Raw genomic sequence first — 21,868 nt, 5'->3', positions numbered from 1 at the left:
GCTAATTCGATTTCGAATATTAGTGATCATATAACATAAAAGTATATTGTTTAAATTAGCTTTCGACAAACAAAACTACAAACTTTTTATTATTTCTGCTTATTGCCCTCTGCATCTAGCTTAGCTTTATTTATGAGGCTGTCAACCTCTCGTATTTGGGTCCATTGATGTATATTTCGCAACCATGAAAATTGTTTCCTTACAATACTGCGTTTCTTTTCGATTTTTCCCTGAATATTTATTTGGTAGGTTGTTTTCCTTCTTTTTATAGTTGCTAACAATTCCCGAACATAGTTCATTCTTCGTAAAACTTCTTTATATGCAACATGATCCTTCCGTCGAATTTTGAGTATTCTCCTTTATATTCATAACTCAAATGTTTCGATCTTGTTAATATCAGCAACTTTCAAAGTCCAGCTTTCTATGCCCGATTTTCTGACAGTCATATGTACTATGCGGACTAAAACACCTCCTCTTTGGAGGGACTTATTCCACTCTCAGAACTGTTTTCGCATTACTTCGAGGTGGGTCTTTTTAATGTTGGCATTTCAAGTCATTCTCTTTTGATTTTCAATCTGCGTTCAGACCTCTTCTTTTGTACTGTATTTTCTTGATGTCTGCATTATTTATAACTCTAGTTACAGCTTCTCCTTTCTAGATCTAATTTTTTCACTTTGAGGATTTTAATCACATACGATTCTATCGTTCTTCTGCTTTCTGTGTTCACTCTCATGTTTTGCACTGTTTTTCCCGAAAAAAGCAATATACTTTTTATTGATAATAAATATGGAGTATATTTAATTCATTATGTCATTCTTAAAATATTTATCATCAATCATATTGAAGGGTCTTAAATATTTTTACTTCTAAGTCCAAAACTATGTCAACTTATAATATCAAATATTGAAAACAAAACATCACAACTCCCAAGAAAGCAAATTATAATGCTTTATTGACCTTAAATGTAGCAATTACACATTTTTTTCTCTATTGGCACTTAAACAAATAAAATTTTCTCTACTGAAAATTGTTTTACACGCAAGAGTCAAACAGAAAAAAAATAGAAAAATCGAAATAGAGGAATATTTTTCTGTATGTTAACTTGATTGGCATTTGCTGGCATAATGCTTCATCATCTGCTTTTTTTCTATTTACCCCTATAATCCTATCACAACAATACCTGCCACGTACATGCAACACGCTCTTCCGAAACCTTCTTCAACTTTCAAGTCCTAAAAAATTGAGCTCACACAAGCACAGACTAAAAAATAGACCAGAAAAAAAATAAAGATAAATCTCGACGCCAATAGCATCAAATGAAATCTAAGCGTATTTGAAGCTTATTGTCCGTTTTGGAAAAATTGTGAGGTGTATGCCAACTGTGAAAACAAGAGAAGCAAAATGCCCTTCCATTTCATTGAAATACAAAATCAAAAAACCTACAGCATCAAATGTCTCCCAAGTGTATCTACAAAAGCAAAATATTTTTGCTGCCAAACCACATGTCGGAAGTTTGGGTATGTAATCTAATCGCAGAAATTGATTATTGGTGAAACCGTCGTCTCTGAGGTGGATTCTGTTGAGTTCGGCGACATTTTAGCCGCAGTTGGCTTGGCGCGACTGATTTGAATTTTTAGTAGATTTCCGTTTTGTTCTACTAAAATTTTCCCTCATCGGAGTTTTTAGTTTTGTAATTGGGAACTGTGAAAAAAGTATGAAAAAGTATTCAGAGACCAGTAAAAAAAATAGAGCTCTCAGAAAACAAAGCAAATATCACAAGCGCGTTTACACTTGCAAAAATTGTTTGAAATGTGTGTCACAAAGAAGTTAAATGGTAACGAACGGAAATACCGAAGGGTGTAAACTATGTTAAAATTTAAATTTAAATTTTCTCTCTTCAATATTAAATATGAAACCTCAGAAATACTTTAGTGCAATAAATTTTTTTTCTTTACATATAGAATATTTATTTTCAATTTAGTTAAACTTTAAAATAATAGGATGAGAGTACTTTCAGTGATATTTGTACTGCTCTTTAATTTTAGGCATAGACATATTCTTGTCAACTACTATTTTCCAAAAATGGGACTGAAGGTAGTTTCCAAAAATGGGACTGATATATTCAGTTTCTATAAAAGTAGAGTGAAAATTCCATATCTTATTTTCACGTGCCCTATAATTGCTAGAAAATAAGTCCAGTAGGTTTAAACCTACTTAAACCTTTAAACCTTTACGTAAACCTTTAAACCTTAAGAGACTCTTTCCAAGAATACCACAATAAATCTTATAAATCATAGCGTTCTACTGTCCTTTGAAATAATAATAATTATTCTGGATATCTATAAGTCTATCCCGTATTACAAGATATGCTGAACAGAAAAACCATCCGATTTGTCACAAGGTTTCTTACCGGATATTGCGGAGTCAAAAAACATCTATCAAATCTAGGTATTACAAAGGACGATAGCTACAGATTGTGACAAACAGCACAACGCATTCTTTTTCACTGTGATAGACTTACCAGACTCAAAGTTCGGTACTTATCAACTGCCTATCCACTTATAACGAAATTAGGCAAGATCCCTCTAAAGGACATAATGGAATTTTTACCTTGCCATTATGTCCTTTAAATTTTAACCCTCAAAGGATGAAGTAATGTGGTGACGTAGTTTCTAACCCTTTCAAAATTTAATTTAATCTAACCTGAGAAGCTTTGCGATATTTTCTGAACCTGAACTGATGTTGAGGTATCTTCGCCAAATCATTTAACATTGACATTATTCTCCTCAAGGAATCTGTTCAAGTATAGTTTTATTAATTTCTTCGTTTTAATATGACGTTATCATTTTAGTGACATATACATTACATACATTAACAGAAGTGTAATCTAAGGCATCTTTAATCGTTTAGCAACCGCTGTAGTCATCAGAATTCACAGTTTGAATAAAACCCTTCAGACCCAATGCCAAATGTGATACAGTTATTAGTGACGCGTTGTAGATACAATCGTCTTTCGACAGTTACAACGTAAATTTTCGGAACAGTGAAAATCCTGACACAAAACTTGTGTTTGTTATTAAATCCACCAGGCAAAAAAATGATTTTTCATCATTGAAGTAAATTCGTTACTATACTTGTCAGTGAACTTAGGCTGGTGGGGCACCTGCCCTAAAAGCGCAGTCTTTTGAGTATTTGAAATATTTCAAAATTTTTTGAGTTCTAAGTTGTAACATAGTGAGGTTATAAGTGAACTCTTCATATCACCATCACAACCTAATTGAAACTTGTCTGTGTAGAATGTTATGGAAGTGATGATAAATACAAAAATATATAAATGCACCTTTTTTATTATTAAATAAATGATTTAACAAGGACAACATATGGAGGCATTTTTTGTTACTATAGCTCGTCCCCTCTTGTCAACTTCAGAAGCAACACAATGAACAAGAGTTATCTCCAAGTGTAAGTCTGAAGTTTGCCCCAACACGCGCTTTTAAAACATAACCTAACTTATATATTAAATATGTTAAAGCCAATCCATTTCGTCCCAATGAGTTCTTAATATTTTTCAGTTCACTAATTTTTATCTCTTTTTTGGGCCAATATATATTGGCTTCCATATTTAATTTTTTTTTTTTTGATTTCTTCTTCCCCCTTTAACTTAAGCTTACTAAAAGCAAACCTATAAAAGTCCTTAGTTAATTAATTTATTAATAAAAAAAATCATAAATAAACTGAAGCATATAAGCTGACAGCAACTGAATTATTGGAGTTCCCAGAAAATACAAATTAAAAAGGAATTTGCAACAAAAAGGTTGCTGTTATATGCAAAATCATCGTTACACTCTGAATTGTTGCGAATGAAGCGAATAGATTAACAACATAAACAAAATCCTTTTTAATTTCGTTGAAATATGCTTATCCTTTTGGTTCAATCATTTTTCGTATTTACATTGCGTGATATTTAGAAAAATATTGGCATTAAAGAGTACCTAGAGAGGAAGAAAAATATTTGTTAATAAATTTACTTAAAATATTTACTAACTAAACAAACACAAAAAAAGTTTTGATTAACTTAAGTAAATTACTTAAGCTATGACGTCACACAATTAATATTCGCTATTCCCATATAAAGTTTTTTATTTTTTATCAGTAGGATATGTCACTTGTGAGATATAAATAAAATATACGTATATTCTCTTCTATATTTTGACATATCATTATAAAATTTTCTTTTAAGTAATTCGTCTATATTAAGTTAAGAAGTTGTTAGTCTTCACAAAATGAAGTTTCTTCTTCTACCATATTCGGTAAGAAAGAAGAAAGAAATCGTTATGGTATGGTATGAGATACAAATCGCACAAAAATTATATCATAAATTCGGTAATTTTTAGAACTTTTCTATGCGTTCACAATTACACGTTTAATCAAAATTTTTTGCACGTATATCAAGTTACCGCAATCAATTTCTTTTTGAAAAATATCCTGAATCTAGTATAGCACTGACGTAGCGGTACTTCATCAGCGTCTAGTGTATGGAGTGTGGAGTGTGGAGTATGGACTGTGAAGTGTGGCGCATGTAAAGCGTGTTCGGGCATACCACAACACAGCTTTACAGCTTCAAAAGTAATTTTTTCCATTCCATTCTTCATCCTTCTATGCCACAATTGGCCGCTTCCTTAGGGAATTTTGGTACAAATTATTTGCTGCAGTTGATGATACGAAACGAATCAATCGAGAAGTGATGGTACGGAATTTTAAATAATCTTTATATGAGTTGGTATATTTACGCGATTGCCGATTGCCGATTGCCAATTGTCAAGAAGAGAAAAAGAACAAGAACTAAAGAATAGGATACGTAGGATACGGAAAAATATTAAAAAATTCAAAAGGAACAACAAAATATAATTTATTAATAATAATTTCTTTGCAGTAAAGTTAAAATGAACTTCAACATAAATAAAGTGAATTTAGTCTTCAAACATTTAAATTTATTTTCTTTAAAAGGTGTTGATTAGGAAGGAGTATAGAAATAAAAGCAAAGTAAGGGTACACACTCGTACAATTGAAATATATCACAGAACGAAAAATAGAGATTAAATGGAGTAGAAAAATGGATTTTAAAAATTGGTTTCTAATTGCCACAGTAAAATACTTAAAGAAATTTTTTTTTTAAGTCTGAAACTAATTTTGATTGTGATGGTATTATCACAATCGTTACTAACTACTTGAGTTATTTACTTTTTCCTATATCATCCCATTTCCTTAGTTTGCAAACCAAGTTTCTTATTAAATTATTCTTACTAACCTGATCCAGTTACTATCCCATTTCTTTAGTTACCTACGAAATTTCTTGTTGAATAATTCTGTTATAAATCTTTTATAGGTTAAAATATAATAAAGTCAAAACTAATGCCACAAGTTAGATCTCGTGAGCAATACATTTCGCTCGAGTTTAACCAATCGAAAATGTAAAACTCTAACTCTCAAAAAGAGTTAGAGTGAATTTAAGTAAAATACAGCCAACGACTCGACTCTTCTGTACTCATTGTAGTTCCCTGTTTTATACCGATATTCAATTTAAATCTTCTAATGAAATAAAGTCTCAGATTTTTACATTGGAATTCTGAATATACCATATATGCTGTATCAGAGAAAATGTATAATGAAGTTCTTTCTCAACATGAACTGCTGATTTTTCTCAGATCCTTCTCAGTACCAGAAAAAATATTTGATGGCCCTCTTCTACCCTAAATAAACTGCTTATTCTTCTCAGATACTCAGTACCAGAGAAAATAGTTATGGTCCTCTTCTATCCTAAATGAATTAATTATTCTTGTTAGTGAAAAAAAGAGTCAAAATGAATATAAGTAAATAGCGGCCAATGACTCCGGTATGACTCGAGTGTTTAGTACACACTGCAGTTCTGCAAAGGACACACTCTAACACTTGTTGTGTCCATATTTAGGCTTAATAAAAACTAAGTTTAAGGTTTTGAGACCTCCATTCTATAACTCACTCGGTAATATTTCCAACATTTTTTTTTTTCAATTACATGCTTTAATAAATCTTTTTTAATAAATTTAATAATAAGTAATATCAAATTTTAAAAACTGAGTAAATACGCGGTATTAATCAAAGAAATCTAAGTTTAGATTACATATTTTCCACAGGTTAAGCAGTTGTTTCTTATGAAAACAAAATACCGGGTTGGTGGCAAGCTTCAATTTTTGGATGCATATCTAGATTCAAAAAAATACTTCGCAATAGAGTTTGAATGACATCAAATACCTTGGGTATATTGAGATCCCTCTGAATTGAATAATTGAGTTCTTCACATACCTCAGGGCTTGTACAATCTACCCGACGATTTTGTTTTATAATCTTTGCAATTTTTCTACATTCGAGTTGCACGTGGTTGGGGAACCTCTGTTTAGCTGTTTCTAATATGCGCAAATTTTTACAAACAATTACGAGGAATATAGAATCAAAACAGCTTTTTTTTGCTAATTGAGGAGGATACGATCCTTCTTCCATATCTTCAATCTATTTACTTAATAATAATAAAAAGCCTTGCTCGAAGTCAATGATTTTGAGCAGCATCTTATATCAGTAATCTATTTATTTCATTTAACGGTGACCTTACTCTGCTACCTTTCGGTAGGAGCCTTTCGAAGTGTATGCCCGATCCATTTAAATTTTCTTTTGCGAATTGCAATGTTGACATCTCTTACATATGTTCTGGTCCAAAGGTCTTGATTTGATATTCCGTTTGACCAAAAAATACGCAAAATTTTACGGTTTCGCAACCATACAGGAAAACTGAAAGAACGCATGCTTTAAAGATTTTAATCTTTATCCGTAAACTATAGATATTGGAGCTCCACACTTTACAAAACCTTGTTAAAGTGTCCAAGGCTTTCTTTATTTTACTTATCACATATTGCGCTGTACCACCATTTTCAGACACAATACTCTACAGATACTGGAATTCATTTAATATGTTCAATGGCCTCCGTTTGCAATTTTAAAGGTTCGTCATTTCGATTACTTACTCTGACTTCTTTTGTTTTCTGTACATTGATTTTCAGTCCGACTTTGCAGAACTCTAAAGACAGGATATTAAGTCATCACTTTCAGATTTTGACTTCTTTAATAGAACTCAGAGAGTATATACAAAAATCAGCATTGATACAATACTTGGTATATTTTTAAAAGAATATTTTTAACTCGAATTTTTTTTTTTATAAAAAACACAAATATTAAAGCAATGCAAATAAGCTCAACTAAAAATTAAACTTCAATTTCGTTGGTACTCGTTCATTGTTAACACGTCCCCATCCAAACTGTTATTAAAATGTTTATACCTTATTGGTATGCTGCATTCACGTTGCAATATTTACTATGCAGTTTGCAGTTTGCAGCTTCACACGCAGGGGACTTATGGGTTAAAAGAAAAATTGCTTTGCAACACTTGATGAAAAATATTCCCCGCACTCGTACATATCCGCTTAAACATAAAAAAATACTTTAAAATACAAAACAAATTGTTATGAAATTTTAATGCAACTCACGTAATTTGTTGATATTTTCGTAAATAAACTGACACTCTACGCATGCAAACTTTCGTCCCGAAATACTCGTACGAGTAAAATAAACGCATAAGAGCCGAGAGGAAGCAAAAATAATAATAATTCCTTCAGTTAAATTTCACAAATTTGACTTTGTATGAATGCACCAAGCAATCGCGACCACATATTGAAAAAAATTTAATATAATTTTCTTCAAATAGTGGGAGACTTTTATATGTAGTTTACTATATATTTACACATATATGTAATACAATTAGATTAGATTAAATTTTAAAACGGGTTGGGAACTTGTCACCACGTCACTACATCCTTTGGGAATTATTGTAACATACCCACTTTAGTTCAATAGACAAGTAGCAGTTAAGAAGGCCATTATGTTCTTTGGAGAGATGTTGCTTAATTTCGTCATAAGTGGATAGGCAGTGGATAAGTACCGAAGTCTGAGTCTGGTGAGACTATCATAGTGACACAAAATGTGTTCTGCTGTTTCCTCTTCTTCGTGACAAACTCTGCAGCTATCGTCTCTTGTAATACCTAGTTTCAATGAATGCTTTTTAACTCCGTAATGCCCAGTGAAAAGTTGGATGCCACTTCGCTCAGCATAAGTAGCTCCCTAGTTCTAGTTTTTGATCGATACGGCATGGTTTGTTTAGCTTGTCTGCAGGCAATTGTATTATCCCAATCAGTCTGAGCTGTATATAATACTATACTTCATAAATATTTTAAAAGTAATAAACATTTTTTAAAATATTATTATATGCTTTTAATTAATTTCATATTCAACTACTATACAACAGTAATTAATACAAAAATAATATATAGTTATATGTATATATATATTCAACATAAATACTAAAGTAAACAGAGAAAGTCTTACTTTTCAATATTTTTTTTTAATTTTCTTGCTACATCCTTTTAATCCTTACACTATGCGCATCTCATTAAATTTAATAAAATTAAGTCATCAAGTGTGCATTAAATTTTCACTCACCATTAAATTTATAATATTTTAAGTTAATTACAAAAGCGATTTAATACCAATAAAACTAAAAGGCAATGTTATTATGTAAATAAACAATAAATATTATAAAAAATTACAGTACAGAAATTACATAAAAAATTAATTAATCTCATTACCGCCACAACTTTTTATTGTTAATATTAATTTTACAACACATTTGACCATATAAAGAAAGAGCATTTTAAATGCCTCTTAAATGCATGAAGAGATGAGCTTAATAGTTGTTTAATTAAAATATATTCGTATACATACATATATATATATATATACAAGTATATGCCATGGTTTTACATAAAATAATCATAAAAAGAATTTATTTACATATTAACACTTTACATTTTTTGAATATTGATTACATATGTGAGAATAATCGTATTTAAGTAAGACATTATTAAAAAGCCTTAACGAATAAAAGTTAAAAATATTGGAAAAATATTGGACAGTTATACTCATTTAGTATGTTCCCACTGCCTTCGTTAAAGCAGTTTATTTGATTAAGGTCGAAAACAATCATACAAAGAGCTTTCGTGCTTTTTAGCTTAGTTAAAAATAAATCAAGGAAAATTCCACCAAAAATGTCAAATTCAATTTTGAAAAATATATTTCCCAAAAGGGAAATTATCAAAATGTAATATATTTGAAACTGCCTTCGTTAAAGCAGTTTATTTGATTAAGGTTGCAAATAGAACTTGATTAACCATACACAGATCTTTCGTGCTTTTTAACTTAGTTAAAAATAAATCAAGGGATATTACTCCCAAGTTGTAGAATACAGCATTGCAAAATATATTTCCCAAAAGGGAAATTATCAAAATTTAACGTATTTGACACATAAAAGATAATATAAATAAATAAAAAAAAACAGTACATAGGTTAAAAGTTTTTAAAATGATTCTTTTTTATAAATAAAATATTTTATAGATATATAAAAATACTGAATTTATATATTAAATATATATTTGATATCATTATACAGTAACATAGATTATTTAATAAAAAATATTCATTTCAATCAGATATCAACTAAAATGTAAACGAGCAAAAGCTCTTCTAGAATTTTCTGACATATAAAAGATTTTCCAAATGCATAAATCAACTTTTGCGAATGGAAACGACCTAATCTTAATTTTATCAACATAAATTGATTTAGCTGCATTGTGAACATGGTATTAAATTTCTGACAATAGTTAAAAGACTACCCAGTAATATATTTAAATGTGCTTCACATTATGCACTGACAAAGCGCAATGTTCTCCTTGCCAATCTGCTAACATACTTTATAGCACAGTTACCTATTAGGGTTGCCTGAAGTTGATATCCCCAGGGTTTTGAATGTCTCAACGGCCTGTAGAAAAACGCACGTTATGCATATTTTTCTTAATTTTTGGTGACAAGATGAAGTCTTTGAGTTCCAAGTCGATACTGTAAGATGAATAATCCATCATTTCGACGTTTCCTGAGCTCAAAAGCTCTTTTTTTTTTGGCCTGATATGTGTGAGATCGCATTGTCGTGGTGGACGCTAATCTCCCCTCGACTGTTCGTTTTCTTCAATTCTCCAATTCTCTCTTTTGTTCAGGAGTGCCCAAATACAAACGCGGTCAAGAGTATTCTTGTCGCAACGTTCTCTTCCTACTATGGGTCGAATTCAGGCAATTACTGTACCTTTTAAAATTTCATCAGGTAAGACAATTAAGAAGCCATCGAATCTTGTTTGATAATCCAACAGTAACATCAACAGTTTCCTGAAAAGAAAATTAATCCAATATAATCGCTTACTAATTATTTAAGAAAACGTTTCAATTCAAGCTTAGAATATTTTTTTAGTACTAGCATAGATATAAAATTTCCATACGCAAACTGCTTCAAACGGCTTGGTTTTAAATTCCATAAAAACCTTAAATTTCTTTCAAATTAAAGTGACTTGCACTGCATTGAGATACTCAACAACTGAACAATCGTCCTTTACAACTGAAATGTAGTCGAAGCCATAAAAAACTGCAATTGCAATGGAACGACAATGTATGTTAGTGTCATGCATGAATACACTGAGTTATTGTAAATCGTTTTTGAGTAGACAAACCATTTAGATTTTGATCAATTGATTGGAAAATCCGTAATACAACTTCTGTGCTTACTGCAGGCTAATTTTTAAATTGCTTTGGAACGATGGCAACTTCTAAATTGAAAATTTTCAAATTGACATAAAAATTATGATGTAAAATGTGATATGAACAATGAGAATATGAAATTAACAATTTTCACAAATAGATAGATAAATAAATATATGCTATCGTAATTTAATCCATTGCAACTTACTCTCAGACAAATATACATAGAGAGTATCTATGTCTGCAAGTATTACATTACCTCCGCAAAGCTATCAATCCTCAATTCTCCATATATGTATGGAGTGATTTCTTAGAACAAGGGGAGAAAATAGTCATAATGAGCAGGGGGGCTCCATTTTTAATGCTAGCCAACCTAAAATGTATCAAAGGAAACTTTACACAATAAATATCAACAACTTATCATATATATCCAAGGAATGAACCATCCTTAAATATAGCAGAAAGATTATGGAGAAGAGGCCGGCCAAAAGGGATAAGTTTGTTCAAAATTATTAAAAAAGTACTTAATGTCCGCCTACGAGGGATGTCCCTTAATAGAGAGAGAGAGACAGAGAGGGTGTGACACATATGTCGTTAACCCACTCAGTTTTTTATAAGTGATTCAAAGTTACTATAATTAATATAATTTTACTGACTACATTTGTCTTAAAATTTTCAAATGATTAGTTAACCCAATTCTGGCATGTCTTTATTATTCCCAAAACAAGAATTAGCTGTGCATGAGGAGTGTGCTTATAAGTGGTTTTACGGTTTTTTTTGGATGTGACCTATTTGTCGTCGAGCCACTTCACTCTTAGTTAAATATATTAGATTTTTATGTAAATGTATATACATATATTATGCTTTTTGAACTCTTTGTTACTCTGTGAACCTAGAAAATTCTATAAGATTAGAGGACAACATTTGCATATTTTGTGTTATTATTAAAAACAAAACGCATAAACAGCAGCTGTACGAGTTAAGTTAATCATTGTGAATTTATGGTTTTTTAGTATAATTTGGTTATAGTACGATTATTTCAAATTTATAAATCGTATATGAAATAATAAACACTTTGTATTGCAAAACCTCAAACGTAAGTTCATATGGAACCGGGCCCGTGGCCAGAAAGTTACTTCGTGGAAGTTTTAAGGTGAAATACTAGATCTACTTATGTTGACCATTCAATCACGAATAGTCATATATATGCATTTTATGCTTTGATTCATTTCTAATTGGGTACTTCTCTCGTTTTCGCAGAGTTATAGGCTAACTAAACCAGTATGGAACCATCAAATTTACTTAGTTTAGCAGTAGCTAATAGTTTGTTCAAACATATTGTCCAATATTATCTAGTTTTCAATTCTTATTTCTTAATAATAAATAAACATTATTTTTTTAAATTTTGAGTTCTTTAAACATATATAGGTCCCATAAACAAAAAACTTACTATTTCATTATTAATTTCCATTCATTATTTTTCCTAAGAACATATTATTGAAACATTATTGATGCTCATTCTCATTTTCCAAACAACACAAACATATCAACTTTATACATTTAAACAGGCGTATAAATTTTTTCCAAGAACAATTCTGGAACTCTTATTAGAGAATCCATAAACTACATGTAAATAATTATGGCATATACATAATATCTTAATCTGATCTGTTTTAGATACCTTCATTCTTACAATTGTTTCAAACAAAAGCCATTTTTTCAGTCATTACTATTGCTTTTTATAATTTTTTCAAATAGGTCTCGATAGTAGATACGAGGGGCAATAGTAATCTCGCCTAAGGCACTAGAAGCGCTAAAACCAGGACTCAATTTATGTGACGTTTTTGAAAAAGCTATTAGACTTTTGTTTCCAATTTATTGTCACAAGAATTATTTTTTTGTACTTTATTTTTAATAACAAAGTACATTGCAATAGTAATTGTTGTAATTAATTAGTTTATGACGTTCAGAGTATATGATCTGATCATGATTATTACAATTTATAAATTGTTATTATTATTATAGCTATAATATATTTATTATTTCTGTTTACTTATTGTAAATCAATTCTTTTTAAAACAGATAATATGTAAACAAAATAGCAATTTCCCACGATAACAGCAATTCTGATATATAATCTTATATCTGGAAATAAAATAAAACAGAATGGGTATCATTTTACATTGCATGTATATTTTTTTTATAACAAACACTATTTTCTTGTTAAATTATTGTAAAATCAAAGTCCGTCTTCTTTGCAATTAATCTGTAGTCCGTTAGTCTGTTTATGTTCTTATATTACAAATAATTCAAGGACATTATAATAACAAAACTAATATATTTATATGTTTAGTAAAATAATAAATTTGTAAAAAATAGTAAAATATGATTATAAAAACAAAATTACAAAATATATACAACTGGATTCAATAAGTACGTTTATGCAATAAACTTATGTACAAATATTTTTAAACAAATAATAAATTTATATTACCTTACATTAAGTGTTTCGAATTAGTCTCTAACTATTTTAATTGCTTTCTTATTTATTTTTAATACATTGTTTTTAAAGTTTTATTTTGCTTGCAAAATATTTGGAAAATTTAAATTTAATGTATAAATAATATAAATTAATATAAAATCTACTAAACTAATTAAAATATAATATTTTAATAATATAAATAATCATATAACTTAACGTAGTGTTACATAAATTAAATTATAATCTCTTTAAATATATAAATTAATATTATATTATCTTAAACAAATAAATTAAAATATAATCTTTTAAACACATTAAATAATATCTATTACATATATAATTTAATACATAAACTATTATAAAAACATAAACATATCAATTAATATATAATCTCTTTAACTTATTAATTGATATATAACTTATTGAAAATATAAATTTACAAATATAAAATCTATATATTTATATTTGTTTTGTGTTATAAAATATATAACATTTTAAGTAGTATAAAAGTTTATAAATATATATAGTCATTTTTATATAACATATATACTACTTTTATATAATATGTACATATATTTATATAATATATATTGAGCTCTTACTACGTACACATTAAGACTAGATTGTTAACATTTACATAGCATAATTTCCAACAAAGAAATTAATTAAATAAATATATTGATTTCTTAGAAATGTGTTTAAGAATGCTAAAAATATTAAACATTATTTTAAAAGATTATAAAACACAATAAAAAACTGCTTACTTAAAAACTACTTCTTATACTTATAATTATAAATAATACTTAATAGCATCTACTAAGTAATAGGGAGACAAATTAAACCATTTTAAACTTTCTTAAATATAGTTTTCTTTAACAGTATGCTATGCGCTGCTGGAACGTTTGAGTTATTACTTAAAAGCGTCGAAGGCTTTGGCGTTACTGTTGCTAACACTGGCATGGAACTTGTGTTTGAAGACACAAGTTTAATATTCATTCCGTTTGACTTAAGTTTATTAATTATTTCTAATGTTTGAGCGGATGCTTTTCCTTCGGGTTTGGTTGAGTTTTTGGTATCTATTTTAGTGGTGCGTTTAACTTTTAAGCCTAAGGTTTGTAATTTGTTTAAAATTTGTTCAGTTTCTTTTTGTTTTCCTTGGTTTCCACTTGTGGCACTTGTGACTGTGTTAGTTTTAATGAGATTCTTATTTGAAGTTGGTGTGCTCAATTGAATGGATTTATTTTGGGTTTGCTTTTTGTTCAAATTGGATTCTTCTTGAAAAGTACCCACTTGATACGTTTCAAGTTTACTGACTGTATTCGTTCCTACTTTGAACTCTTCAATAGTTTTACATTTCACACCTGCTGAAGTATTATTTTCAATTTTACGACGCTTTGGAATTGGTGATAACTGATATGACAATGTACTACTAACAGTTTCTGTTTTTTCCTTTGCTGTTGGTAATATCTTATTCGAATTTTTAGCGTTAGCTGGTACTGAAATACGATAACGTTGGTTTATAGCTTGTGTTCCTGATTTATTAAAATTGGATTTAGCATTATTTGTGGATACTACAGTTTTTACAATAGGTGCACTTGTTGTTGCATTTGATTTTACTGTGCCTGCACCTTCTTTCGGACAAACCTTAACATCTGGCGCCACCTGTAACACTTCTAAAAACGGTGATGGCTTTGGCTTTTCTGGTACTACCATAGGTGGTTTATCCAAAACTAAACGTCTCTTTGCACGTTTGTCCACTGGTGTTATTTTCGATTCCACCAAATTTGACTTAGCAACCTGCATTTGTTTACCAGATGGATTTTTTTGTGGTAGAGTTGGTAATTTTTTATTCTTTGTTGCAATACACGTCGATGTGTTATTTTTAACATTTTCTTTAAATTGCACAAAAGGTGTTACTTCTTGTACAAGCTCACTGTATTTTTTTGGGTCTCTTGTGCATTGATTATTATTCTGCGTTGATGTGGGTAGCTCACTATACCAGCGTGAATCATGTAATTCCTCGTCGATATCAATAAGCGCCATTAAATTGTCACAATTGCCATTGCTTGTTACTGCGTACGTTGTTTCATTGTTCAGTTTTTGTACGTCTTGGTAGTTGTATATAAATAGCTAGAACAAAAATGTTTCTTAGAAATGCATCTACTTTAGAATTTCATAAGTTACCTCATTTACACCATTATCTGTTTTTTGAAACAAATGTTCACTCTTCTTACTATTATAGATTAATTTTAAATTTGTTTGAAAAAAACGTTCAAGTCCTGAACATTCTTCCAAATGCACACGAAATTTATTGATGCTATCGAAGTCTTTATGACAATTTGTACATAATATAAAAAGTTCACCATTTTGGTTCATTAAAACTCTACCGAAATAGATACAATGTTGCGTTTGCAACATTTTAATAAATAATATAATTAATATTGTTATTCAAATACACTTGATTCAAACAATTGCAACTGATAGATAATTTTGTGTTTACAATATTTGAGAGAGCGACGCTACATATTTTAGTTAGCCGCTGTAATAATAAATCAGCTGTTCAGGTTGTGTTCCTTATTATAGCTCTTTTACAATCAGGGGTTGTAAATTGTGCAATGAACATGGACTTTTTTTATGTCATTATTTACAATAAATATATTCATAAATAAAATATAAATACATTTATGGTATATTTATTAGTTTTTAAATAAAATATTTATTAAATAAATTTTAAGCGATAAAAAATTAACCAGAATTGACAAAAATGACATTGCCTTATGCTTTATTTTACAATAAGACTTGGTACTAGAAATGTTCTCACTAAAGTCGGTACTTAGGAGATAGATAAATAGTACTTAGTAATTAAAAAAATTTAAAAAATATCATTTCCGACATAATTTTGTATAATTAAAAAATAAAAGTTTAGCATCTGTATGTTTATAGCCGCATAACTTGAAAAGTAACCAATGGGTTGACTTGAAATTTTTGGATAACGTTACATTTCTATATAAGATTATTTTTATGTACTTTTTATTTTGAAATTCTCATTAAATGTTTAGTTTTTAACAGTAAACATTAAATATATAACACATCTTTTTCACACATATTTTTTTATTATCAAAATTTTCTTGAATTTTTTTATGATATATTTTCTCTGTATATCTACAGACATATGAATGTATGTCCATTAAAATACTATTAGGAAGGTTTAGAAACAAAATTAGTTTATTTATTAAAAATAATAATTTGTATATAAAGTTTTATATTAGTGCTTCGAAGCAATGACCATCTTACTGAATATTCGAATTCGAACATTTGAATCGAAGTCTTCAAATATTCTAGTCTTTATATATATTAATACAATAATATATTTTATTATATTAAATAAAATATTTCATAAAGTATAACGTATTATTAAATACATCATATCATATTAATGATATTTATGCTCGATGATATTTAATTTAATTTATTTTCGTTTTGTTTAATACAAATATGCATCATAACAAATGCTCCACCAACATATGATGTTCGAACATATTCGAACGGTTCGATGTGGTCGAATAAAATAGTTGAAGGTTTATAATTCGAAGCTCAAATTATATTTAAAGCACTAATTCTCTACAAACTTGGCCAAGTTCCTAGATTTGCAAGAAAACTATCAGGTTGGTAAGAAGGATGCCCGAAAGATTTTTAATCTATTCGTTCGACATAATTGGACTCTGACAATGTATGTAAAACATAATTGGACTCTGACAATGTATGTAAAACACGGACTCCTCTTATTTTTAAAAACCACAATCACGACAAATGTCTTAACAGGGTAGGTTCATTCCCTAGCAGGTCTTGTAAGTAGGTAGTTACTTATCGCTTTAGTTAAAGTAGCTGACTTTTACATTTATTGTCCAAATTGTACCTGATCGATCTTGATGCCCGACAGAAGCTTTCATGTGCCTTACATGAAAGTTTGAAAATATTTTTTAGCCATATTCGAGATATTTTTGTTTATTTTCTAGCTTAAATCTTCTAAACGGGATACTAATATCCGAAAAATAAATGTCAGAAAACAGTCGTTTTGGCAAGCTTATCGGCCCTACTGTTGTCCGAGATCTCTCTGTGTCCAGGCAACTATATGAGTTTGAAGTTGACAAACCTGGCCAGCATTTTCGAACTGTTTCGAAGGATACAACTATAGCTCAGATATGATAGAACTTTTGTTATCTAAAAATACTACGATATTTACATCGGGAAATTTGTGGATTCTATAGATTTTTATAGTTTAAGCTTTTTATAAAACACACAATTTGTTTATATATTTTTATTAAAAACATATGCTTTATAAATAAATGCTTATATTTATAAATATAAACATATATAAACTTAACATATAAAAATATTTAATTATTCAAATATTTAACCAAAATATGACTCTTCTCTTTACAAATTCGCAAAAAGTTAACTATTTTATTGTTTTTATTTTTTTTTGGTAAAACGGGGACCACCAAAGTTTTTGCCTTTATTGAACTTATTTCCTCCTGCTTTATTTGTTAATTTTACTGAACTGGTCTTCTTTTTCGCTTTAACCTTCGACATCTTCTTATGACGATTTGCCTCAGACCTTAAAAAAATATAGAATATATATTTATATATATTATAGTTAGTTACTTTGCAATTCAATTCTTTACGAACATTTTTTTCTTCTGCTTAAATCTAAGTTATAGCTTAAATGTTGTCAACTTTATATATTATAAACAAATATAATGTATAATTATACAATATATTTAACATTGCCTACCTTAATCGTAGTGCACCACTACGACTCACGTCTGTTAAATCATTTGTGAATGCTGACTGACCACCACGTGCTTTATTTTTATTTCTAGACTTTTGTGAGAATGTGGGAGTTTCGACAACTGAACTCAATTTACCGGGCCGTGTACGTATTTTCGCTAATTTGGCACGAACCAATGAAACTTTTTCAATTTCTCTCATAGCTCTTTCTTTTGCCAACTGTTCGGGTGTTTTTTTTCTAGGCTCCTCTTTCTTTTTCTTTTTTGCATTGAGTTCTTTCACTGGTGGACCATCTTCACCATCTCCACCATATTCTGCACGTTTTCTTTTTCCACCTTTAGTACCTTTTTCAGTAATCTTTTTCGCTGATTGTTCTTCAAGTGCTAAACGTGCCTTCTCTTCTTCCCTTTGCTTTCTGGTTTGGAACCACTGACGGAATTCTGGTTTATCGCCCATTAACTTTCGTTCTGTTTTTGAAAGTTGCTGCTCCATTTTTGCAATTTGACGTTCAGCTTGCTCTTCATCAAGTATATTCTCTAAATAAAAAATAAATTTACAATTATGAATTGTAATAACTAAATATTTAAGGAATTTATGGTGACTTACGTATCTCTGGCTCTAGTTCTGTAAGTTTTCTGCGATACTTCTCAATTATTTCTGGTGGAATTATTCTATTCTTAACAGAATTTTCTGCATTTTTAATAATATCCTTTACAATTTTACGTTCCTTTTCACCTGCTAACGACACCGATATACCAGCACGTCCAGCACGTGCTGTACGACCCACACGATGTATATAATGTTCGGTGGTTATAGGCATTACAAAGTTAATAACTGTTTTTACACCCACAATATCTAAACCACGCGCAGCGACATCCGTAGCAATCAGCACATCTATTTGCTCATCTTTAAACTTTTTTAGTGATTCCAAACGCTGTTGTTGTGTCAGATTACCATGTAGTTCACCAGCACGTATTCCCAGTAGGCCGAGTAATATATGCAACCGATGTGCTTGTTTCTTCGTTTGCACAAAGATCATGCAGTGATCGTGAAAGGTACGACATATTAAACTTGCCAATATTGGTTCGCGATCACCTTCTTTATCTTCTCTAATGCGTATAAATTCCTGGCGCAAATTGAATGCAACTTGCTGGTTATTGTTTACGAAAACCTTAACTGGTTTCACGAGAGACACAGCTGCAAGATCTTTAACCTGTTCACTCATTGTGGCAGAGAAAAGCATTGTTTGACGTGTCTTAGAACAAGAATTTATAATTTCTTTCATTTGTTCAGCAAAATATTCATCCAACATACGATCAGCTTCATCAAGTATAAGCACCTAATAATATAAGTTTTATTAATAATGCTTAAAATAATATGTATAGAAAAAAGTATGCAGTATATATCAGGTTATTCCTCCTACGAGGAATAACAGCGCTAAGCATCCTCACATTGCTAAACAAACCAGGTTCAAAAAATGAATAAGTTTGATAGCTTCAGAGCGCAAGGTTTATCTTCACGTGTATTTTTTAATATTTTAGAAAAATAAATGCTGTAATGTTATTACCTCAATTGAATCCAAACTAAAACTTGGCGTATTCTTAATATGATCAATCAAACGACCAGGTGTAGCAATAACTATATCAGGATTCTGACGCAATATAATTTCTTGTGCTTTTACATCTAAACCACCAATAGCTAAACCGACATCAATGGTAGTAAATTGGCATAATTGCTTCGTAACTTGGTAGACTTGTGCACCCAATTCACGCGTGGGTACAAGCACAAGCACACGTGTTATCGTTTTATTATTCATTGGACGATAGAGTAAACGTTCAAGTGTTGGTAGCATATAAGCCGCTGTTTTACCCGTACCTGTTGCAGCGCAACCACATATATCTCGTCCGAGTAATGCAATTGGTATTGTGGAAGCTTGTATAGGTGTAGGATAAATATAGCCAAGTACACCTATTGCACGCATTAATGGTCGTGATAAATTCATTTGATAGAATGAAGTAATGGTTTCATTGTTATCAATGCTCTCTTCAAATTGCATTTTTTCACCCTCATCTTCTTCAACATCGCTTCCAGTCTTCTTCTTCTTCTTTTTAATTTGTTTCTTTTCACGTAAACGTAAATTATCATGCTTCAATTCGTCATCTGATACGTGTATCTAAAAAGTATCCTTTAATAATAAATCATTTACTGTGTTTAGTAGTTTTACCTCGTCATCGCTCTCCTCTTCACTTTGTTGTCCATTAGTGCCACGACTTTTCAAGCGTTCAGCAATTTTGTCATCTGTTTTTGTTCTTGCCTTACGTTTGACATATTTCATTAAATCATCCCAGGTGTCCTGATTGTATTCCTTAAGGGAAGACACAAACTCAAAACCTTTATCAAAGTCAGTCTCTTTCTTGTGACGTTGCTTAGTTGGTTGATACTGTAAATTTACATTTATTTAATATCAATTAGTTTTAAATATTTATTTTATAGGTTATTTTAGTGACTTTGTTTATGAAATTGATTTTGCATATACCTCCACTTCAGCATCCGAGTCATCAGAAAAATTTTCTACCTCGGCATCTTCTTCGATTGTTCCTATTAAATCTATAGATTTTGTTTCCACCATTGTTCAATTTTAATAATTATTTATAATGGCACAAAACAATCAATCCGCTTTACGTTTCAAAATGTGCCTTCACGTGGTAATGAAGAAATGTTTAGAATGAGAAATAAAGAAAACATCAAAAAATGAACAATACCACGTTGATATAGATGAAACACTTTATAATAAATTTGAAGATTCAAATAAAATTAGTTAAACGTAGGACGTGTGCGAGTTAGGCTAAGTTGTGCTCTAAATGAGGGATATTTTAAGTTGTGCCGTTAATGTAGTGATGTGTCGATACGTTTTGATAAATGGCTAAATGTGTGCAGTGCAAAAAATCCCAAAGAATCTTCTATTTGGTTTAGCATCAACTTAGCCTAACTCGCACACGTCAGTAATACCTAATAATTATGTTTCCGCTTGTCTCAATTAGGCATTTCTGCTCAATAAGATTGCTAAAAGCATAATTTAGCATTATAATTTAGATAATTATATGCAATACAAAGAGCTTTCATATAAATGAGCTCATTCTAAATAAATTAACTGATTTAAGGCGGAAAATATTGAATGCAACACTTGAAAATAAATTTTCCATAAGGGAAATTACCAAAATTGAAATTTACATTATGGCCGTGTGCGGAAGAGATTGAATAATATAAGCAGAATGATTATTGAGAATGGTTAATGTGTGGGATTAACCATGTACCAATAACATGATATTAAAATTATTTGTTTAACTCATGTAAACAGTGTTGATAATCGTAAATAAACAGACAATTAACTTTATTAACTAAAAAAAAAGCATAAATACATCAATTTATGTAGAATAGAGTAAGTATCTGTATAAGTATCACACACAAACCTTGTAAGTTTTTTTTATGTACTATAAATAACAACATATTTACATGTTATAAATATCTTTTAAATATCCAATTCATAAATTCTTATCCTTCAATTAATAAAATTCATAAATAAGAGATATAATGCAATAAAATATTTCTGAGAAATAAAGCGTTATTTTCTTTCTATTCTTGTTTAAGAACTCATACTCCCATATTCTAATTATAGACCCTATTCTTCATAATACGGTGTTTACACTAGCATTTACAATTGACTCGACTTTGAGATTGCCATATTAGATTGAAGTATTTGCACTATAAATAACATATGTATTTATATATTTATTCATCAAAAGTACCCAAACGTGGCTCAATTTTGAAATTGCTATATGAAATTTTAGGGTTCACACTATGAATTGGTTACCA

The 21,868-nt window shown here is 29.8% G+C and overlaps 2 protein-coding genes across 2 annotated transcripts; both read right to left on the bottom strand.

The window, feature by feature from the left end:
- Nucleotides 1–13,975: 13,975 nt before the first annotated feature.
- On the bottom strand, nt 13,976–15,833 carry LOC119682662. The gene is made up of 2 exons (XM_038096152.1): nt 15,389–15,833; nt 13,976–15,334 (listed from the first exon to the last, which is right to left on the bottom strand). Exons 1-2 carry the CDS (start codon nt 15,620–15,622, stop codon nt 14,051–14,053), a joined length of 1,518 nt encoding a protein of 505 aa, XP_037952080.1. The 5' UTR covers nt 15,623–15,833; the 3' UTR covers nt 13,976–14,050.
- A 1,805-nt stretch (nt 15,834–17,638) lies between these two features.
- Nucleotides 17,639–20,721, bottom strand: LOC119681956 (probable ATP-dependent RNA helicase DDX27). The gene is made up of 6 exons (XM_038095272.1): nt 20,532–20,721; nt 20,220–20,435; nt 19,563–20,168; nt 18,602–19,334; nt 18,000–18,531; nt 17,639–17,822 (listed from the first exon to the last, which is right to left on the bottom strand). The coding sequence occupies exons 1-6, from the start codon at nt 20,622–20,624 to the stop codon at nt 17,678–17,680; spliced, it is 2,325 nt and encodes a 774-aa protein (XP_037951200.1). The 5' UTR covers nt 20,625–20,721; the 3' UTR covers nt 17,639–17,677.
- Nucleotides 20,722–21,868: the final 1,147 nt, after the last annotated feature.

Source organism: Teleopsis dalmanni, chromosome 2 (genome assembly GCF_002237135.1).
Source record: "Teleopsis dalmanni isolate 2A chromosome 2, ASM223713v2, whole genome shotgun sequence".
Lineage (NCBI taxonomy): Eukaryota > Metazoa > Arthropoda > Insecta > Diptera > Diopsidae > Teleopsis > Teleopsis dalmanni.
The sequence above is the reverse complement of the archived record's forward strand: the minus strand, read 5'-3'. Positions and strand labels throughout refer to the sequence as shown.

Bases quoted from the DNA above. Each gene is read 5' to 3' on its own strand.
- LOC119682662 (XM_038096152.1), bottom strand. From the start codon at position 15,622: ATGTTGCAAACGCAACATTGTATCTATTTCGGTAGAGTTTTAATGAAC. The intron at 15,335-15,388 runs GTAACTTATGAA...TTTTTGTTCTAG, and splicing joins CAGATAATGGTGTAAATGAG to CTATTTATATACAACTACCA.
- LOC119681956 (XM_038095272.1), bottom strand. From the start codon at position 20,624: ATGGTGGAAACAAAATCTATAGATTTAATAGGAACAATCGAAGAAGAT. The intron at 20,169-20,219 runs GTAAAACTACTA...GATACTTTTTAG, and splicing joins AAGAGGAGAGCGATGACGAG to ATACACGTATCAGATGACGA. The intron at 18,532-18,601 runs GTAAGTCACCAT...TTTTTTATTTAG, and splicing joins AGAACTAGAGCCAGAGATAC to AGAATATACTTGATGAAGAG.